At 43.4% G+C, this 21,402-nt stretch overlaps 2 protein-coding genes across 5 annotated transcripts; one reads left to right on the forward strand and one right to left on the reverse strand.

Moving 5' to 3' along the window:
• Positions 1-5,120: 5,120 nt before the first annotated feature.
• LOC123129098 (phosphatidylinositol 4-phosphate 5-kinase 9) lies at positions 5,121-11,617 on the forward strand. 4 transcript variants are annotated; one of them, XM_044549250.1, is made up of 9 exons: positions 5,121-5,363; positions 6,756-8,033; positions 8,406-8,573; positions 8,781-8,946; positions 9,057-9,167; positions 9,268-9,455; positions 9,916-10,073; positions 10,652-10,817; positions 10,922-11,617. In XM_044549250.1, exons 2-9 carry the CDS (start codon positions 6,814-6,816, stop codon positions 11,187-11,189), a joined length of 2,445 nt encoding a protein of 814 aa, XP_044405185.1. In that variant the 5' UTR covers positions 5,121-5,363; positions 6,756-6,813; the 3' UTR covers positions 11,190-11,617. The 4 variants fall into 4 exon arrangements, with proteins under 4 accessions (XP_044405185.1, XP_044405186.1, XP_044405187.1 ...); XM_044549251.1 differs by having other exon boundaries at positions 5,131-5,363; positions 6,747-8,033; XM_044549252.1 differs by having other exon boundaries at positions 5,174-5,371; positions 6,754-8,033.
• Positions 11,618-12,484: 867 nt separating this feature from the next.
• On the reverse strand, positions 12,485-16,673 carry LOC123129099 (NAC domain-containing protein 78). The gene is made up of 5 exons (XM_044549254.1): positions 16,043-16,673; positions 14,682-14,912; positions 13,563-14,300; positions 13,362-13,437; positions 12,485-13,249 (listed from the first exon to the last, which is right to left on the reverse strand). Exons 1-5 carry the CDS (start codon positions 16,514-16,516, stop codon positions 12,834-12,836), a joined length of 1,935 nt encoding a protein of 644 aa, XP_044405189.1. The 5' UTR covers positions 16,517-16,673; the 3' UTR covers positions 12,485-12,833.
• Between the last annotated feature and the right edge of the window lie 4,729 nt (positions 16,674-21,402).

Genomic DNA, 21,402 nt, shown 5'->3' on the forward strand with positions numbered 1-21,402 from the left:
ATTGTCTAAATTCCTTCAAGATGGGTAGTTATGCATGAGCGATGATGATCGATGCATAAGCGCCATAAAATGTTTGCTCCTGACCTTTTTTATTCTTCTTCTACATAACTCATAAGCAATATGCAATCATTAATATTGCTTGCTGATGAACCATAAGCTTTCTTAATCGGGTTGGCACGGTGTGCCATGATTTTGGTACTATGTGCAATACAATTTAATTTCCTCCTTCGACAAGGGAGAGAAGATACTTATGTGTGCATGCATGAGACCATATCCTAATCATGTGGTATTAATGGCATTGTTAACTTCATCCTAAACCCTATCTAACCTTAATTTAACTGGCCAATCCCTTTGTTGGCCAATATATGATGTTGACCTTTGTTTGGAATACCAATTATCTTGTTACCTCTTGTGCTACGTCCACTGGCATGTGGGCCCCATGGTTCTGGTCTTTTCGCTGAAAGAGGAGTTTTCACTCATGATGGGGTGTGGCAAGTTCACCCAATAGGATGCATCGAACGGGATAAACAAAGTGAGATATGCATAGTATATTAGAAACAAGCTAGTTTCCAAACAACAGGATGTGTGTACCTGGTCATAGATGCATGTATCTTCACACAAAGGGAAATTGTTTGGGGTGGAGGTGGAAGGGTACTATCATAGATTGTCTCGTATTAGTTTTTAGGCCGCGATATGATTTGCTGTTGTAGCTAGGTTACCAAATTTTTGGCAATGCCAATGCTCTTTTTCCAATTTTAGTCAATTTTTCTTACCAACATTGGTTAATCATGGGCAGCCAAAACATGAACCAAAAAATAGCTAGCCAAAGTTTTAAAGCTTTATAGTCAGAACTTTATAAGCTTGGCTCTCTCTATGTTGAAAACAACAGCCTCTAAGGTTCGAGGGAGTATAGGAAAACACCAACACCTACCCATGATTCCAAAAGGTGCAAAAGAGAAATCTTGTATGGTGTGAGCGCTTCGGAATATGTTCACCAGCTACGTGTCATGTATGCTGCAAAATGCCCAAAAGGACAAAGCATGACCAATCAAAGCAGATCCAAAGAGTATTATCTCTTCCATTCTTTTTCTCCGAAAGTGCAAAAGATAGTGACTTTTCTGTATAAAAACTAAAATAAAATCTTCTTCTTTTCTAAGTCCTGTCATACGTAACTTTAGATAGATATATGTTTTGTGTGTGGAGCAACTTGACCCGTAAAGTATATGAGATCGACACCTTTTGATTACTCGCATTTGATTAATCCAGGTGTTGCCACCACTCCAATATGAGCAACAAATCAAGACGTTAATTAACTCAGCAATCGATGTGCAGAATCGATGCGATGTAATTACAGATTGATGAATGTTTAACCCTGAAAAAAGATCGGCAAACATAATTTATTTTGGTTGATTAGTTCTTATTCCAAGTATGTACACTTGTTTCCGTTTTGTTGCATGTGTACGTTTGCATATGTATTCATTTTCTCCTGCTCAATCCTTTGGTAAATTAGATGTATTTTAAGTAACCATGAACTACCACAAGTTGGTCTAATCTGTTAGGTAGCTAACCAGCAACTAATTGCAAATTTCTTGTTGGTAGCTAACCAGACTCGCCGTTTGGAGTTTACCATCCAACTGTCATCTGTGCTTCCTAGCTGATGTTAATTGTACGCCATTGTGCATAGTGCGCACATCTGCAAAAGAAATTGTTTGCACAAATTTAAATCTTGGCGTGTAGCGCACAAGTGGCAGGATGGCCAACTGAGAAATTAACTATTGATTGCAATGTCGCTGTTGCAATGGACCATTAAGCATATAACTACTTATTCTAATTTAATAAAATCTAGAAGTCTATCATTGCATGGCTCTGTGGTTGCTAAATTCATTTTTAGAAGAAAAAACTCACTGTTATCTAGACTAATGAATTAGGCAGAAAGTTTTGTCTGTTTCCGGTTTATCATTTAATCTACCGTTTCGCAAAAAGCATATATGTACGCACTCCTACCAGCAAGTTATCTTCGGAGATGATGTCTGTTGATGTCTGCCGTGTATGTATTCAAAGGTAACAAAACTGGTCCTTGAGATGCCGGCAGTATCATATCTTACAGTTCATATCATCTGATTTGTTTTTCATTGCCAAAGCATACATAATTTAACCACCTATCAACAACACAACAACCTATGAGGAGGTTTATTATTGAGACGGACGAGCAACCCATCCAAATAGTTCCATTCCAGTCTCCAATGAGATAACGGTGGCGGTGGTGATAACAACGATGACGATGGCGATTAATATAATCAACATGCGGTAAATTACATGCCATGAAATATGAGCCACGTCCTTTTCTTCTCCTCCATTACCCTGCTTTACCAAATATAGAAAACTTTGCTTCCTTAATCTTGCTCATTTGTTAACGATAAGGACGTGACTAGATCTCAGTCGATTGAGACTTAACCAAGTTTCAATTGAGTGACAGAACATACAAAAAAACTAAATAAAATTTTACACAAATCTGCATGTATGATCTCACAAATATAGCATCAAGTGAGATCAAATGTCTTGATTAAGTCGGAGTTTGCGGCATACCATGTTTGGTTTTACCGTGACTCCTAGCCAAACATTTCTTCATTTGACGTTGCACAAAAGCTCTACACGGCTCCGCGTTAAGACAAGGGGAGCACAATTAAAGATTACCGTCGAGGAACACAAAAACGAATATATACATGCATGCATGAGATCCATATCGATCTATCAATCCTGCCGACTAATTTGTTGGATCATATGTTAAGGACGCATGTAGTGTCAATAGTTAACTTGGTCCTAAGCCTGATCTAACGGGTTAACGAAGCCACTGTTGGGCAGTGATATGATGTCGACACATGCTTGCTCATGCGTCCATGCATTGCAACCACTTACGCATGTGGGCCCTAGCTAGCGAGGGAAGGAGCTGTGGACATCTTTTTGTGTTGAAGGGGATAGTTTGACTCATGATGAGTGGATGCAAGTTGACCTGCCGAATGCCAATAGGATATACAGTGTGCCTCGAATGGGATAAACAACAAATGCCGAGACAATGGAATAACGAAATGAAATTTACAATACTACCACTCATAAGTTTTGGTTACTACTCCCTCTGTCCGAAAATACTTGTAATCAAAATGAATAAAAAGGAAAAAATTAATGATGACAAGTATTTTCAGACGGAAGGAGTATAATAATTGCAAATGGAAAATTCTTCCGAGGAGGATTACATGGTCCCATTCGTGACAGTTTAGTTGTATTGTTTGTGAAAGAAATTTATGACCATCCTTGTAGAGGACACGGCTCGTTTAATATACGGCCCACACACTGACATGTGGGCCCGGACCCACCCGTTAGCGGCCCAACGGCAGGGGATCTGGCTCCCCTTGTAGAAGGCACGACTTTTCTTTGAAAAATCCAGCAGGAGCACTGACTAATTGTTTTGAAATTAGAAACATGTACTTCCCCAGTTCTTAAATTGTATAAAAACGGATGTATCAATTCATATTTAAGTATTAAATATATATGTATCAAAAAATTTAAGACAAGAATTTTGGGACGGAGGTAGTTTATATAAAAAAAACAATGAACATACTAGGCAGAAACTGTGCAGGCCGTACTCACTCACACCCCCGTTCAGAGTGCGATGTATCGTTGTTCTTCTTTGCTGGATGATATATCTTGACGAGCTCTAAATGTTGTCACGTACGTGGATGATTTAATTAGCAAGAAATACTGTTCTCGTTAACGATAGTAATACTGTTCTCGTTTAATTTGGAAAACACCGTTAGTCAAATCGCACAAAAAGAAAAGGAAAAAAAGATTTTATTTAGTACTTCCTCTGTCGTCCCTGATTTAATTGGCTGCATCGTATGTTGTTGGCCATAGATTTTACTAGCAAATTAGAAGTTACATTCACAAAACAAAACAAAAAGTGCAAGACCGGACTCGTGTTCAGTAGTAGAAGTTTTGAATGGTGTAGTTCTATCTCTACTTTTATAAAAAAAATTGATTTGGTGATGATGGTGTGCCTGCCATCTTGCAATATAGGCCGTTCGATCTATATTCGACGGATAGAAATCAAACTATGACAATTTTGCAAAAAGATAACCGCAGCTCTCTTCACATTTGCAGATAAGGCCTTTCCTCGTTCATCCTTATCTCCCACAATCTCATTGTTGAGAAATTAAAAAAGGAAGCATCTGAAAAACTCTGGCATGGTGGCCACTGCCGGCGTCGTCCATCCCCATGCTTACGCTCAGTCCGACCACCAATCACCATCACGCCCCACTGCTCCTCACTTATCTCTCCTCTTTCTCGATATATCATTAGTTTTTACACATGGGTTACTCCCGCATAGGTCAATCACAACAGGTGTTTTGTAAAAAAAAAATGCATCTTGATGTTCCGTGCAATGCACGGGCATCTTGCTGGTTGACATATAACATCTTTTTTGGTAATTAAATTTTGATGACATGGATACAAGAGGGGTCATAACAAACCCGGTGGACGCAAGTAGACTTGTACTCTCTCTATTTTCAAAATATAGTGCGCCCGCGCTTCCCGAAATCTAACTTTGACCATAAATTTAACCAACGAGACCAACTGCGGCGGGAGAAAAAATTATATAGTTGAAAACTTCTTTCAAATACGAATTCATTGATATAATTTTTGCTCCTGCCACAATCGATATTAATAGTTAAATTTACGATCAAAATTGAAACACGAGGATAGAAAAAACACTACATTGTGGAATGAAGGGAATACTACTTACCAGTCTTTCCTCGGATCCTAGTTTAGTGGGGTGGGCGGTGTGTGGGTGGTAAAAAATAATAGCCGCCCCCTGCTGCTGCCTGCTGGCCCGCCGGATGGATCCTGGCAGGAGCAAGCTGACAGATCCTGGCAGGATCATCGGCCAAAGCCAAAGCCAAAGCCAAAGCGTAAGTAAATCTGCCACAGTGCGCTACAAGTATTATTACTGAATATAAATCAAGTCCCAGTCCCATCATGGACTAGTAGTTAATCATGCAGGCGGGCAGGCAGCTCAGGTCAGTGTATGTAGTTAATTATTAATCCGGGCGGGCGGCCCTAAAAGATCCAGCAACAGCGGCGGGCGAGGGAGGACCAGTAGTACTAGTACAAGCCGCATTTCACACTCACGTCCTCATTCCCTTCCGCCCGCCCGCGGCCTCCCTCTCCTCTCCACTGGATCGATCAGCCCAGCGCCCCCCCTCCTCCTCACGCTCACGCGTCGGCGTCGTCGTCTTCCTCCGCGCTCGGAATCCCCACCCCCGGCCGCAGCCCCTGTCCTGCAACCGCCCGCTGATCCCCGCTACGCTACGGTACGGCAACCCCCTTCCACCTCCCCGCTCGCTCACGCCTCGATCCGCCTTCGCCTCCTACGCGCCCAACGGAACGGGGCCTCGTCGTGGCGGCGGATTCGTCCAATCCCCTCCCCGCCCGGCCGGTCGCGTCTCGCGGGGGTCCGTCTCCGTCGGTTTCTGTTCCATCATCGCGACCACGGCGGGCAAGCAAAGGTAGCCAATCGTGTGTTGATTTGGTGCGGATATCGATTGATCCCCTGTGCTGGACTGGACTGGACTGGATGGATTGGCGGCGGGCGTCTACTCTGATGAACCCCCTCCCCGTCACTTGCCTCTGTTTTATTTACTATTTATTTAGACTAGTTTTTAAACCACTTATTTGCTTCTGTCCCCCCTGGGGTGGGATTTGTTCGTTCGTGGGATGACCACTGGTAATACGCTTTTTTTACCGGATAATCATGTTTTCGCACGGACGGATATCAAAACAAACAAGTATCGGTTGGTCCAGTCCGGTGATACAAGATCGGCGGGTGGCCTATGGTCCTTCCACCAGTTCGCTCCATGTCTATTCCGTCCATGGGGGATTTGTTTCTGGATAACCACTAACAATACGCTTTAATGTTTCCATTCAGACATAACTGATACCGTATGCATGATCCAATGATGGATTGCTGGATGGGTGGCTGGCCCTACGCTCCTCCATCACTTGGCCTCCCCTGTTCCTAGTCTAGCTATTTGTTTCTGGATATATTAATTGAACACTGATACACTTCGATGTTTTGGGACCTTTTTGGTACGGATATACTATGATCCAATGATAGATAGATAGATAGATTGGTGGGTGGTGGACCTGCGATACTCCATTCAGTTCAAGCCCCCTCTGCTTTCTCTCTACCTAGCTATTTGTTTTCTTCTTCTGCGTGGATTTATTTATCCGTGCTCTGGATTTGATCCATTCCCTCGCTACATCATCACTCCGGCTTCTTAGCTTGATCTTCAACCATGGCAAATCGCGCGCAGCAAGGGCCGACTGCCACTCCTGTGTACATAGTGCAGCTTTTGCTCATGTTTTTTATGCTGGATTGTGCGTTGCAGCCCTATCTCTTGGTTTGACTTCCGCCCGATTATGTGGTTGACCGAATTGGGTATGTTTCAGTTAGGCATTCAGGGGACAGTGCGTGTCTTTCAGAATTCAGACATGTGTGTTGTGCTCTTGTACAGATTCTGCTGAGGGTTTTCACTTTTCAGTGCCCGCTTTACCGTTGCAGCCTCGATGTACACTCAAGTTTTCACCCTATGACTATCTCTATCTTCATGAGAATGTTTTCCGAAAAATCTTACTGTTCGTCGTTTCACTGGACCAGATGTTAAGTATTACTCACTGATGTATCTTGTCTAAAGTCTGTGCAGATTGTGGTCTGAATCTATCTTCTCCCTTTCTGTGGGCGAGTCCTGCTCTGGGGTATGCATGACACCCCCGGTGGCCCTTCGGAACGAGCTACAGGGGGTCTCCAGTTCAGCAAGGGCTGATCTGTTCCGAGGCGCCAGCTGCAACATCGAGAGTGAGGTGCTGGCAACTTTGGCAAATGGCCAGGACCCACATGCTTCAGGAACAAACACCGGCTTCAGAGTCAGACACATTAGGCTCCCCAGCGGGGATACCTACTCCGGTACATTGTTGGGAAGCACGCCGGAGGGTTCAGGGCGGTATACCTGGTCAGATGGTACTATTTATGATGGCGAGTGGAGGACGGGGATGAGGCATGGGCAAGGAAAGACGTTGTGGCCTTCCGGGGCCAGCTATGAGGGCGAGTATGCCGGTGGATACATATATGGTGAAGGCACGTACACTGGACAGGATAACATCGTCTACAAGGGACGGTGGAAGCTGAACCGTAAGCATGGTCTCGGATGCCAGACGTATCCTAATGGAGACATGTTCCAAGGTTCTTGGATTCAGGGAGAAATACAAGGTCACGGAAAGTACACATGGGAAAATGGGAACACGTACACCGGCAATATGAAAAATGGCAAGATGTCCGGAAAGGGAACATTTACTTGGAAAAACGGTGATTCGTACGAAGGCAACTGGTTAGATGGCATGATGCACGGGTATGGTATCTATACATGGAGTGATTGTGGGTACTATGTCGGAACCTGGACCAGGGGATTGAAGGATGGGAAAGGTACATTATATCCTAGTGGTTGCAGAGTGCCTGCTGGTGATGAGCTGTATATAAAAAACCTAAGGAACAGAGGTGTGCTGCCTGACCCTAGAAGGCAGAATCATGGTTCACGCATACTTCACTCTTCGTCAGTTGACATGGGAAATATGAAGGTTGGCATAAATCGGGACTCTGCCTCGTCTAGAAGGAACTCAAGTGATTCAAGAAATGTGTCCTTGGAAAGAAGGTGGAGTCTTGAGGTAGCTATTGAGAAATTCATCGGAAATGAGAATAGTGAAACCTCTGAAAACATTGATGATTCTGAGTTGCCTATACTTGAAAGGGAATACATGCAAGGTGTTCTAATCAGCGAGGTAGTACTTGACAGGAGTTTTTCGGGCTCATCCAAGAAGGCAAAGCGCCGGCAGAAGAAGACGGTGAGAGAGACTAAAAAACCCGGAGAGGCAATAATTAAGGGTCATAGAAGCTATGATCTAATGCTAAGCTTGCAGCTTGGAATCAGGTAATGCCTCCAGTGCTGCTCCTCTCATTGAATGTATGATTTGAAGCGTTGATAAATAGCTCGCTTTTCATGTACTGCCTGGTAAATGAGTCTAGTCATCTACCTTGTAATTGCATTTATAGTGCGATTCTAGCAAAAGTTTGACAACAAATTGTTATTTCTCTGCTGAAAAGTAAAAGTGGAAGACTTCGCTGTGCTAGCTGGTCGTCCTTACCAGATCTCTAGTCCAGCAGCTTTGCAACCAGCAGCTTTTATTGCCTCTTAGGAACTGATGGAACATGTGCATTTTAAATTGATAACAGAGCATAATGTTGAAACATCAGGCATTCACATGTATATGTTCTGTAATGTTCATTTTGCTATTGTGTTTAGGTACACAGTTGGAAAGATAACACCCATTCAAAAACGTGAAGTTCGTGCTTCAGATTTTGGTCCAAGAGCAAGTTTCTGGATGAACTTCCCAAAGGAAGGATCACGACTTACTCCTTCGCATCCTGCAGAGGATTTTAAATGGAAGGACTATTGTCCCATGGTTTTCAGGTTCGTCATACTGATTGACCTTTCATGCCTGTATGTATGTCTGAGTGAGATGCTGATTCATGTAGTCTTTTGAATTTTTGTTTACTTACCTAACATAATTTTGTTATTTGGACTTATAAATCACGTCGTGAAGTTATTTCTGCTCATTATTTTTCTAATTCATAATCTTCTTTCTGCTGCATTCATCAACTATAATCATTTATGTAGAAACTTGAGAGAGATGTTCAAGATTGATGCTGCCGATTATATGATCTCCATATGTGGAAATTCTGCACTTAGGGAGCTATCTTCTCCTGGAAAGAGTGGAAGTGTATTCTTCCTATCACAAGATGATCGGTTCATGATTAAGACTCTCCGGAAATCTGAAGTGCAGGTACGTTTTTCTATCTGGACCTCTCATTATATAAGCTTGTTCAGTGATTTACTGATCTATATATCATGCAGTGCTAGTGTGATTTGAATGTTTGATGACTGATTCTGCAGGTTCTTTTACGAATGCTTCCAAACTATTATAATCATGTCCATACTTACGAGAACACACTCATAACTAAGTTTTTTGGCCTGCACAGGGTAAAACCTTCTAGTGGTCAAAAGGTAATAATCATCAACTAATGCACACCTCTTTTGAGGTTTTTCTTGTTCACATTCCTATTTATGGAGTAACAATCCTTGTTTATTGTTTGCAACTTTGCAGTTCCGTTTTGTTGTAATGGGAAATATGTTCTGCACAGAATTAAGAATTCACCGGAGATTTGATTTGAAAGGTTCATCCTTAGGCCGTTCTACTGACAAAATTGAAATCGATGAGAACACAACTCTGAAGGATTTGGATCTGAACTATTCCTTTTATCTGGAACCTTCTTGGCGAGAGGCTCTACTTAAGTGAGTGTGGTTACTCTGAAAATCGTCTTTTCTTACTAAGATATGGTTTTGTGGCATAACTGCATTGTATTTGGTGATGTGTTTCCCGTTGCGTTGTTGTTCAGCTAGTATATAATAAATGTAGATGTTGAAATTAAGTGTACTGTTACTTGCTGAAATATGTCATCACCTTGTTAGCAAAGATAGAGATGATAAATATAAAAAATATTATGAAGAGATTTCTCTTAAATATGCAGTTAACGTCCAGTACAGTGTGTGTTGTAGTCATTTTTCAGATTTCTGTGCAGAATTTTTGCCTAAAAGTAATTTTGCATCAATTGACCAAGAAATGTGCAATGTTTCTGCTCTCATTTTGTATCATAGCATTATTGTGTTTGCTTTTCTCCCTGAGAGCACTTATGTAGTATGATCAAGTTTCACCTTATTATAGTGTTTCATGCGTTGTCGTTCTTCTTTTCAGGCAGATAAAGACCGATAGCGAATTTCTGAAGTCACAACGGATAATGGATTACAGTCTACTGCTTGGTGTCCATTACAGAGCTCCTCAGCATCTACGAACACGTGCTTCATATCGTCGAACCATGACAGCAGAGAGATTGACAGTTCTTTCAGAGGAAGGTAAAACACACCTTTACCTGCCGGTTAATGGGTTCTATCAACATGTTACTACTTCTATGGGATATATGTTATTTTTTTAAGTTCCAGTGATCTTCTTTGCGGGTATAATAACATTGCAGCTATTCATAGTACTAACCCATTTGCTTTAGAGTAGATCCGCCAGTGGGTGTCATAGTGTCACTACCCGATCATAGCATGTTTTGTGCCCATTCGTCGTGTCACTGGGTTTTTCAGCAGGCCGTCACTGGTGTTCTGGATGAGAGTGCTTTCATTGAGCTGTGCATGTGGTTCATGATCCTAACCGCCCATAAAAATAACCCAACAGACCCGTGCGCGAACTTTGTACCCGTTGTCCGTGGATAGATCTCGTTGAGTCAGGTTGCTGTCAGTTGTGTCTTCCAAGGGATACATGCTGAGACGCACAAATTAATCTGATACTTGCTCCTTCATGTGATATGCCATGTTCTTTTTCTTTTTTCTGTTGTATATTTACCGCCTGCAGTTCTATGTTCAATTCTTGTTAATGATATGACCGGGAGAACATATTTTCATCGTCCACAATGATCTTTCTTGTACAGATGCCCAGGAGGATGATGCTTTTAACTACCCAGAAGGATTGGTTCTGGTTCAAAGAGCTAACGACGAGAACAGTGTGGTCGTTGGGCCCCATATAAGGGGAAGCCGATTGCGGTCGTCAGCTGCTGGATTTGAGGAAGTAGATCTCCTGCTTCCTGGCACAGCTAGGTGAGGGTCATTTCTATCACTACTCCTGTAACAGATATGGCTCTGAACCAACACACACAGAGTGGGAGCTTTTGGTGACTGGGCACCTCCCTTTTTTTTGGCAGGGTTCAGATCCAGCTGGGGGTGAACATGCCGGCGAGGGCGGAGCAGATCCCCAAGGAGGAGGACAGCAAGTCGTTCTACGAGGTGTACGACGTGGTGCTCTACCTGGGCATCATCGACATCCTGCAGGAGTACAACATCACCAAGAAGATCGAGCACGCCGTCAAGTCGATGCAGTACGACTCGGTCTCCATCTCCGCGGTCGACCCCGAGTTCTACTCGGAGCGCTTCCTCAAGTTCATCCAGACCGTCTTCCCCGAGAACTCGTAGCGCCTCGGCCAACCATCACTCCGGCGAACGCTCCAGCCCCAGGCATGGCATGATCTTCCGCCACTGGCGGGCCTGTGTACAGAACGAGGAACGAGGGCATCCGCAGAGAGTCTTCTGGAGGGCTGGATTATTTTCAAGCATAAGCACAAACCATGTCTTTATTCTGGGAATAAAGGTGGCATGGCTGGGTTATGGAGGATGGAGAATCCACCGACGTCCCGCTGTGGAAGAGCATCTGACTTTCTGCGCGAATATATGTGTCCGTCGAGATCAGGAGCAATGTGCTGGGCATCTGGAAGATGTCGGGAATAGATTCTTGGTCTACTTTTGTTGTTCGTTTCTTTGAAAGCAGCTTTGCTGCTAGTGTTCACTAGGAACACACCTGTATAAAGAACCACTACCCAAAGATGGAAACTGAATTTCCAACACGATTGCTGCCACTGGAAATGCTCTACCGTTCTTGCAAGAGGATGCACAGGGTTTGGACTCCAGACTGCCTCCCTACATGCTTCCTTGCCACGACGGCAGGAAGAACTTGAGCTGTTGTGTAAGCACCCAAAACTAAATAACAGGGCAAGCAGATTTGTAGCACCCGGGGTGCTCCACACCCCTATATGAACATTAAATTTTAAAAAAAATACCGCTCCACACCCCTATACGAACATTAAATTAAAAAAATACCGAGAAATTAAAAAAATCTGAGATTTTGGGATAGAGAACCTGGGGTCCCGATCTACTTCCATGTGAAATTTCGTTAAGAAATCCATGAAACATATTGGTGGCAAGAAAAAACAAAAAATTCCAATGTATAGAACAAAACTGTTTGGATGGATTTTTGTTCGGACAATATTTCCTTTGCCATGTATACATTTCCTGGTATTTTTTCACAAAATTTCACACGAGAGTAGATTGAGAACCCACGTTTCATATCCCCAAATGTTAGATTCTTTCCATTTTTTTTTTGTTTTTTAGATTAATATTCGTATAAGGGTGTATATTTTCCAGCAAGATATGACCTACATCGGCAATCCCTAAAACAGAGCTCCGCCCTGCCATGTCATCGTAGGAGCAATGGACTCAAAGGAGGCGACGAGACGAGAGGAACAACGTTCATGCAAAAACTCCCTATCATTCCCTCTTCCATGGCTTCATGGCAATCAAACAGAACCAAAAAATTGGATGCTTAAATGCAAAAACTGTTATCCAGAAACATCAACAATCTTCCGTTGCTGTAAATGCAGACAACACTGATAAATAGCCGGCCGCATCCAGCATTGGTGCTAAGAGACGGAAAATCAACACGCCAAACAACCAAGAGATACCATGTTTATAATCAATGTTACATCTTTCAGGTTTCCAAACACTCTGAGCAGCGACCAAATAAACAGAATAAATTACAGGTCCTAGGATGAAGCACAAAGGTCCCAGCACCGAGCGCGTGCAAAGCGACCAGGCTTTCTCCAGTTCGAGAGCTTATTGCTTTACTATACCTTTCACCAAGTCAGGATCGTATGACATGACAAACTAAGTGCGTAAAAGTAAAACTGTCTTCCGAGTCGTTTGCTCCCACGCCGTCGTCGAGGGGGCGCCATGTATAGTTCCGCTAAACCAAAATAAGAACGGCCCCAAGGGCGGGCTCTTAACTTACCTGCTGTAGATGCAGGACCCTACTTTGAAACTCAACATGAGGATCATGGCCGAGACAAAGAAGAGGTATAGGCCGCCGCGCAGCACCGTCGGGACGGTGCTCACCCGTGTAGCAGCTGGCTCGTCGTCGAAAGTAATGGACTTCGTTGACACGTTGCTCTCCACGGTGAAAGAAAGGAGCAGGTTGAAGACTCCGTTCTTCTGCAGGGGCCAGCTGCCCTCGTTGCCGGTGAAACTGTGGTCGCCGAGCTGGACGATGCCCGCCGTGACACGAATCTGACTAGGCCTGCTGAGCGCAGCGATGGATTTTCCTGTGGTTGGCGGGAATTCAGAAGCCATTGCAGGTGGGGCTGGGTATGAACCCAGCATGTTTGTGAAGTATCTTTTGCCAGCATTGTCATCCATTGGCACATCTGGAGCAACAAAATACACAGAATTTTATAAATGGTGAGGTCGTCCAGTGTGTATACACCGATTGCCTAAGAAGAATCTGGAAGCACAGAACTGAATATCTTAAAACTGTACCTGGAACCATGGTGTCTGGATAAAGGTTCTCACGGGAACCAGACGAAGACGCGCCATATTGAGCCTTTGCTTCATCCTGCAGAGAAGTAGCACCATAGGTAAACCCGGAAGTTCCGGTGAACACCAGCAACTAATTATTAGCCTAGACTTTTTGTTTAGGAATATAAAGTAAGAGAAACTTGTTACCGTTGTGAAGCATACCTTTTGGTCAAAGTTCGATGCTGCTGGAAGTTGAGAATTAGATCCGTCAACTGGGCCCAAAAGATCTAAACTGAAATCGTTGTCTGAGGCATTTAAGAGAGCCATGATATCATCATCCTCAAAGAGAGAAATGTCATCCACATTTACATAATCATCCTTTCCATTTTCCCATTTGTGATCGCTTGATGCCTCATAAAACGGCGCGTTGTCATCCATTTGCTGTGGAAATGGCAGACCATTGGTTGGCAAATACAAGTTCTGCTCATCTGAAGGACAAGCTTGCTGCAGTCCTGAATACAAGTTCTGGTCATCTGAAGGACAAGCTTGCTGCTGTCCTGAATACGCATTGGTACCATTTCCTGTGTCGGAGAACTCCTCGGCACTAAGAGCCCGATAGGCATGGTTTCGATTACCATAAGTTCTCATTGGATAATATGCCTGATCACCATTTGATGGGTCACTAAACATGATAGGGCCAGCCTGACATACATATCCATCATCTTGATTTGGGCATCCAGACAAATCCGCAAGACTGAAATGATCATCAAGGGGACTCTGCTCTTCAGGTTCACCTGTATTGTCAGCACTGACATCTGACACAGGCTCCTGCAAAATCTCGTCCAGAGGAACATCACCGTCAGCATAGCTGACCATTCCAGTCCCATTAAAATCTTGAGCTTGGGGAGGAGCGATTGCTTGGAGAGGAGCAATTTCTTGTGGGATGAGCACTTCTGGGGTCTGAATGATGGAAAACAGTAACAAAGTAAATATTGGTGTGTTCAAACACAATCAATAGAAAATGGTTCACAGAGCACTGGATAGTTGGTAACAGGAACAATTTCCACACAATAGGCGGAATGGTACCTATGCACAGGAAAATGTCAATAATGAAAAAGAAAAGAATTTGTATGATATATGTAACCTAATTAGTTTTCAGTGCTCAACTTGAGTGAAGACTGGGTTCAGCAGCCAACTAAAGAGGCATACATGTAATATAGTTAATTAGCTAAACTATTATCGTTCGGTCGTAAACAGATACGGTAGCATGTGAACTGGGCTCTAGTTCCCGATTCTAGCTAACTAACATCTCACAGAAGGATAACAAAGACACGATCTTACTTGCACACGCTCATTAATTCCAGAAAATATGTGCTCATCTTCCACATTTGATTCCGCACTAGCAGTATCTGTGATCGCAAGCATTTCAGTGGATGTACCACTGGTAGGTGTATTCTCAATTGCATCATCCTCATTTTCCCATTCCTCCTCCATGTATGGTGCACCATACTGTGCTCCATTCTGAGGCCCAGATCCAACCTTCTGGAAGATTCTACACACCACATGCATATCCTGCGCACCCAGAAGGGGAATAAACATCATAACATCAGAGGAATTCTGCATTTTAACCGCACACAAAATGGGAAAGCTCCCAGAAACATGTGACAATAGCATGCGCACAATAATGCGTGCTACAAAGTTATTGTTCAAGAACCAAAGAGAAGGACAAACATTGTCTCAGATCAATGTTGTCAAGTACAAGGAATATGTGCAGTGAGTTAAAGTAGATTAAAGAAAACTAATCAATATCATCATGACATAACATTAAACAAGAGAAGCAATTAACTGCGTGCAAAGCATGTTCCGAGCCATATAACCATGTAAAAACAAATTTGTCATCTGCAAAGATCATCTCCTTCATTATGATACTACTGATGCTACGGAAGTGGAACAAGAAAACTGACGCAAAAGACCTCCTCTACACTTCCATGCAACAAGGAATGCCCTTGCTTACATAGCCACAGATAAGCTGATACACTACCCCCTTGTATCCAAAGAGATGATGATTTAGTGAGGGGTCTCCACCTAAGATTGAGATTTCAGGAAATACCACTTTGATTTGGAGTGATATTTGCTGAATTCCCCTCCCATGGTGAGGCTCCACTCCATGCAAGATAGAGCTAGATAGTGAATCATCATCAAACTAAAACCCACTCTGGCAATTATACAGGATCCATCCTCTGAAAAACACAATCTTCTGGTTAAGAATTACTACTAAGATTGTAGAGCTAGGCAGTTGACAATCAAAGCATAGCCAACTCTGGTAAGCATATCAGGTCCATCCTCATCGCTAATATTAGCACCGAGACTAGCCGCACGGCACAAACACAAGCTTCTGGTCAAGAATTACCAAGATTGTTGAGATAGACAGTTCATCCTCATCGCTACTAACACCTAGACTATCAAATTCAGTGTGGATTCGCATTGCAGGCTACAGCAAACTTAACACGGCATCCCCTGCTTTCTCAGGGGATGATTATTTAGGAAACGATTGCTAAATCTGTAAACTTTAGATTGTCAACTAACCACCCACGACCCACTCTAGCAAGTAAATCAACCAGGTTCATCCTCAGACAGGGCTGCATGACAACAAACTTAGCAGCGGCAACAAGAGGAGATTGGGGGGTGGGCGACGGAGGCACCTGGGGCCCGTCGTTGTCGAGGAGGCGGTACTCGTGCATGACCCAGTTGGTGCGGTCGCCCTTGGGGGCGCGGCCGGCGTGGAAGACGAGGGTCTTCTTCATCCCCACGGCGCGGCCGCGGTGGAACACCTCGCGGTCCTTGCCCGTGGTCTTCCAGTAGCCGCGCGGCGTGGCGCGGTTGGTGCGGTTGCCGGGGCCCCCGCGGCCGCCGGCGCCGGCGCCGGCCACCTTGCGGTCGAGGCGCGCGAAGAAGTACCACTGCGCGTCGCGGCTGCGGATGCGCGAGAGCGGCGGCAGGTCCCAGGGCTCGAGCCGGTAGAGGTCGACCTCGGCGATGGCGTCGATCCGGAGGCGCCGGCCGAGGACGCGGCGGCGCAGGTAGTAGGAGACCAGCTCCTCGTCCGTCGGGTGGAAGCGGAAGCCCGGCGCCATCGGCACCTCCTCGGCCGCCGCGGGCGGAGACGACGAGCTCATCGGATCCGTCGATCGGTCGGTCGGTCGGTCGATCTAGGGTTCGGGGCTGTCGGCGGGGCTGGGATCTGCGAGCTAGGGTTTGGTTCGGTGGGGAACACGAGAGAGGCAGGGAGGAGGAAGATTGGAAGAAGAAGAGAAGTCTCGGGCGTGCGAGGGAGGGAGGGGAGGCGTGGAAGAAAAGGGCACGCGCAAATCCTCCCTCCGTTCCAGAAGGCTCTTTTTTTTTCTCTGAAGAAAATGAGGGTAATTGGGTCATTTATATTGCTTTCAACTTGAATACAACTTCTCTATCCTCTTTTAGGGATGTTTCATTTCTCTTTCTGTATTTATTTCTTTTCTTATATTATGTTATGTTAAATAAATAGTAGCAGCGTTCGTTCATTTTCCTGTGAGAATGCACTCTGGCCATCCTTTGTTTGCCTCTCCAACGCAACTTCTTATTTTCAACCGGATTAGATATAGACGCATACCCGCGCGGCCATGCACAATGCTTATTTCTAGAGACGGGGCGGGCATGTCGCTCAATGGTGAGAGCATCTCTAACCGTTCTCTTAATAATTTAGGAGCAAATGGTCTCTTATCATTTAACTCTTTATATTTGCTTCTCTAGAAATGTGCGGTTTCTAACCAAACCCTCAAACTTAACTCCCTTAAAAATTAGCATAATTCATTTATTTTTTAGGCCATCGAGTCAACCTTCACTATTCAATTATTTCACTAAATGATATCTTGGCCACATACTTCACCAGTTATTCGCTAAGAGAACTGATTCAAAAACACTACACGAAAAATTACACACAATACAAACATCACTTCCTTAACTGCTCCTACTAGTCCGATCAATACTTTCCTCATATCTTCACTACCTACATTGTTGCTTTTCTCTGTTAGCTTCTCGAGTTTGCACGCTTCTTTCTTCTCTGCCTCCTTAAACTTGAACATTGCGTCATCTATAGCCTCATCTCCAGCAACTAGTGCACAAGAAATTATATCTTTTAGCAAGACATTCACCGAGCAAGTGGAAATCCTTCTGCAAGAAGCTATTCAGGAACAACTAGAAATAATTTTCCCTCCAGCAGTGACAAAAAAATGGTGTATGTCCACTCTTGTTATTTTGCATGTCTACTTTTGGTAGTAGAATAGGTATCATTCCAACATCTAGCAGATTTTTCCTTATCAATAGAGCAATGTACTCTTCTTACCGATACCAAAACTTGCATCATTGCTACATACAATTTTAAGAAAACAACGAGTTTCAAATTGCGACGAATATGAAGAACAACCGTACAAAGTTGCAATCATTCTGTCCTTTTCGCACTTGTAGGAAACTCATCCAGGAGGTAGGCATGGCACCAGCCGCCAACAATGACCACACTTGATAACCAGTAGAGGCTCGCCGACGAGCTGCCAACCAAGAGTTGAGGCTAGCCGACGGGCAGACGTGAAATCATTGGTCCATGGAGATTTTTATTAATTATCAAAATCATCCTTAGGGGTTAGATGCACTTTTAGTAGTGCTCCCAACCCAAAAAGTGAGAGCGCAAATTGCAAAATGGTCTGTCTAGGACACATCTAGATGTGAGATAGTTATGTCACATCTAACCCGATCTTCTATGTTTGTGGTCTATTTTTTTTTGTCCTAACTTTTTTTTGTTCTTTGTTGCTGCCTTATTTGTGGGAGGTTAGATGTGACATCCTTAAAAAATATCTAGAAGTGAATAAACAAACTGATTGAAAAAATCCCAAAACCAGAAAGGAAATCCGCTTCGGTGGGCCTGCCCACGAGGGAGATCTCTGCATGCGGAGCGCATCCTAATTTTCCATTGGTTCCCTTTCACCGAAATCACTAATTGAGGAGTACTCATTGCAAAGATCATTCCCACCTCTCCAGGTTGTGACAAGTGGCGCGCTGCATGTGCGCACTTGTCGTGAGAGTTTTCCCCTTTTTCGTAGATCCATTTATTCAAAACCTTTTATCTCTTAACCGTACGTCCAAATCTCGAACCGTTTTCACCGTTGGATTTCTCGCGTCGAGATTTTCAAAACTAGATCCCATGTTGATAGGTTTTGACGAAAAAAATTCACGAAAAAATCGACCCGGGATCAGCATGGTTTTTTTTCTTTTTCGAAAGAGGCACGCCCGTGCCTCTCATGAAATCACAACCGTGCCTCTCGCGGAAGCAAAACCGTGCCTCTCGCGAAAAAAAAGACAAAGCGCATTTTATTTCCTTTTCCGAGGAGGCACGGCCGTGCCTCTCACGAAAACACAACCATGCCTCTCGCGGAAGCAAAACCGTGCCTCTCACAGAAGGATTTCGTTTCTGAGAGGCACGGCCGTGACTCTCACAAAAGCACAACCGTGCCTCTCGCGGAAGCAAAACCGTGCCTCTCGCGGAAGGAAAAAACATAAAACCTTTTTTTTTGTTTCCGAGAGGCACGGCCGTGACTCTCGCGAAATCACAACCATGCCTCTCGCGGAAGCAAAACCGTGCCTCTCGCAGAAGGAAAAAAAACAGAAAACACGTTTTTTTTGTTTTCGAGAGGCACGGCCGTGACTCTCGCGAAAGCAAAACTGTGCCTCTCGTGGAAGAAAAACTGTGACTCTCGCGGAAGGGGATAAAAGAAAATGCGTATTTTCGCGCAAGAATTTTTTTCGATTTATAGTAAGTTTATATTTAGTAAGAACTAGTTTAATTAATAGAACTAGTAGAACATGTCATATTTGTTGTTATTTTTTAGTTTAAGCAATTATTCGGGATGTATTAGTGATAACTTATAGGGTTTATGTTTTTGCAGAAATCAAGGAGCCCCTCCATCATCCCCGTCGTCGTCCCCGTCACCGACCCCTTCCGACCTCGAAGTGAGACCAACCAAATCTCCATATCAATATGAGTCCTATAAGATATGATGTAGATAAAAAATATATATCTTGTGTTGATCAAATAGGATATGTGGTTGCCCAAGTGGCCGGTCATGTTCAGGTTACACCTCCGAGTGGCCTATGTTTTGTCGGAGTGTTGATTAATTTCCGTTCTGGCAAATTTCAGGCACTCGATATGTCCATTTTTTAGCAAAGGTCATGCCGAATTTTTCCGTAAATTCTGGCATGACTTGTGCTAGAATATGTAGGAAATATCGGGTGACCTGGATTTTCTCAAAAAATAATTAAACGACATTTCGACAGACCGATAGTCAACCCGTGATGAATAATAATGATCTAATTTAGGTTTTTTAGTACATATATTCAACTGTACAAGTTTAATTTTTGAATTATGAACGTAGGAAATGTCGTACTCGGACGACGAAAGTCTCCCGGGGGAGTGTAGCTGGTGCCACGACGATTAAAGTCTGTGCGACAGGCCTCACCTAGATGAAGATCGGCGCTTCAGCATTAAGCTCGAGGAGACCTTCGATGTTGAAACGGTACGCAACGACGATAAGTGTTTTTTTCATAATTAAGCACGACTTCAACTATTTCAACGTCTAATTTTCATCTTTTACAATTCGACTAGCTTATCCCATGGCATGCAAGACGCTATGTCTTGGAGAGGATGGGTTTTGAAGACCATGAAAATTTTGAAACAAAGAAAATACACCTAAGGACCCATCATGATATGAGTTTTGAAATAAATCTGTACAATTCTCAGAGCGTAACCCATTTTGGTTGCCAAAATTGGGAAGCACTTTGCAAAATGTATGGTTTTTATGAAGATATGATTGTCACCATGGATCTTGGTGATCCTGACATCGAGCAAGACAATATGGACATTTGGGTCATTGTTGATACGCTTCCGATTTTACCGCTATGTGAGTTTCTCAAACATAGTTATTAACTAATTTATATTTTTAGTTCAAAATAGTTGACAACTTATTTTCATTGTTCAAATAATATGCGGAAGATGGTAGACAAAACCCACTACACCGATGGCTCCGAATTAACTAATAAGGAGAAAAATCATCTGATCGCATTTCGTACTGATCTTGAGAATTACAATACCTATTATCGAACTCCTCCAAATTATGGTGAATACGTGGCACTAGTGCACGTGTTGAACCATGGTAATTTCTATGAAGATACCCTGGTAAGATTTTTTACTATTACGATATCCGTGCATCTTTTGCATAATTCTAAAACTAGTACATCATTGCTAACTACGAAATTATTACTATGTTTTTCAACAGAAAATCCCGATGAATTGTGTGCCTCATCTGATGTATCAGAATGGTCGCCTTGATGTTCTGAACATACAGCCAGGTCATCCTACGGATCTCACCTGTGCATATCGGATTTCTGAAACCGGTGAACACAAGCTAATCAAAGAATGGAAAAAAATATTTGGACAGTCGTAAGGAGGTTCTTGGAAGCAACATTAAGCGAAAGGCAAGAATTGGAGACAGAATAATCTCCATTCTCCATAATGGAGAGTCAGGGGCTATCTTGTTTTTTACTATTTTACCTTAGAGAATATAGTAGGTCCTAAGAGAATGTAGATGTCCTATGAGGTACAATATGTTTATTATGTGGTACAATGTGTTAGAGTTGATGATGAGGAGTAGTTATGATTATGACTAGTGACCAATTTGCTATGTGATGTCTCATTGATGGAAACGATGATCACAAGGAGGTGTTATATGACAATGATGTATTATGATGATAAGTTGTTAATGATATGATATAATGATGATATTTATTATATCATTGGGTGAAAGAACCGCGCACGGTTTTTTCACCCCGTGATGTAATAACTCATTATGATGTAAAAACAATCTCTAAATTCCTGCATGGTCTGGCCGCTGTCTTCAGAGGCCCGGTGGAGTTAGAAATGGACTGCAAAAATGTGATTAAGGAGCTCAGTCTTGATGGCCCCAGCTTGTCTGCGTGATAT

Source organism: Triticum aestivum, chromosome 6A (genome assembly GCF_018294505.1).
Source record: "Triticum aestivum cultivar Chinese Spring chromosome 6A, IWGSC CS RefSeq v2.1, whole genome shotgun sequence".
In the NCBI taxonomy this organism is placed as follows: domain Eukaryota; kingdom Viridiplantae; phylum Streptophyta; class Magnoliopsida; order Poales; family Poaceae; genus Triticum; species Triticum aestivum.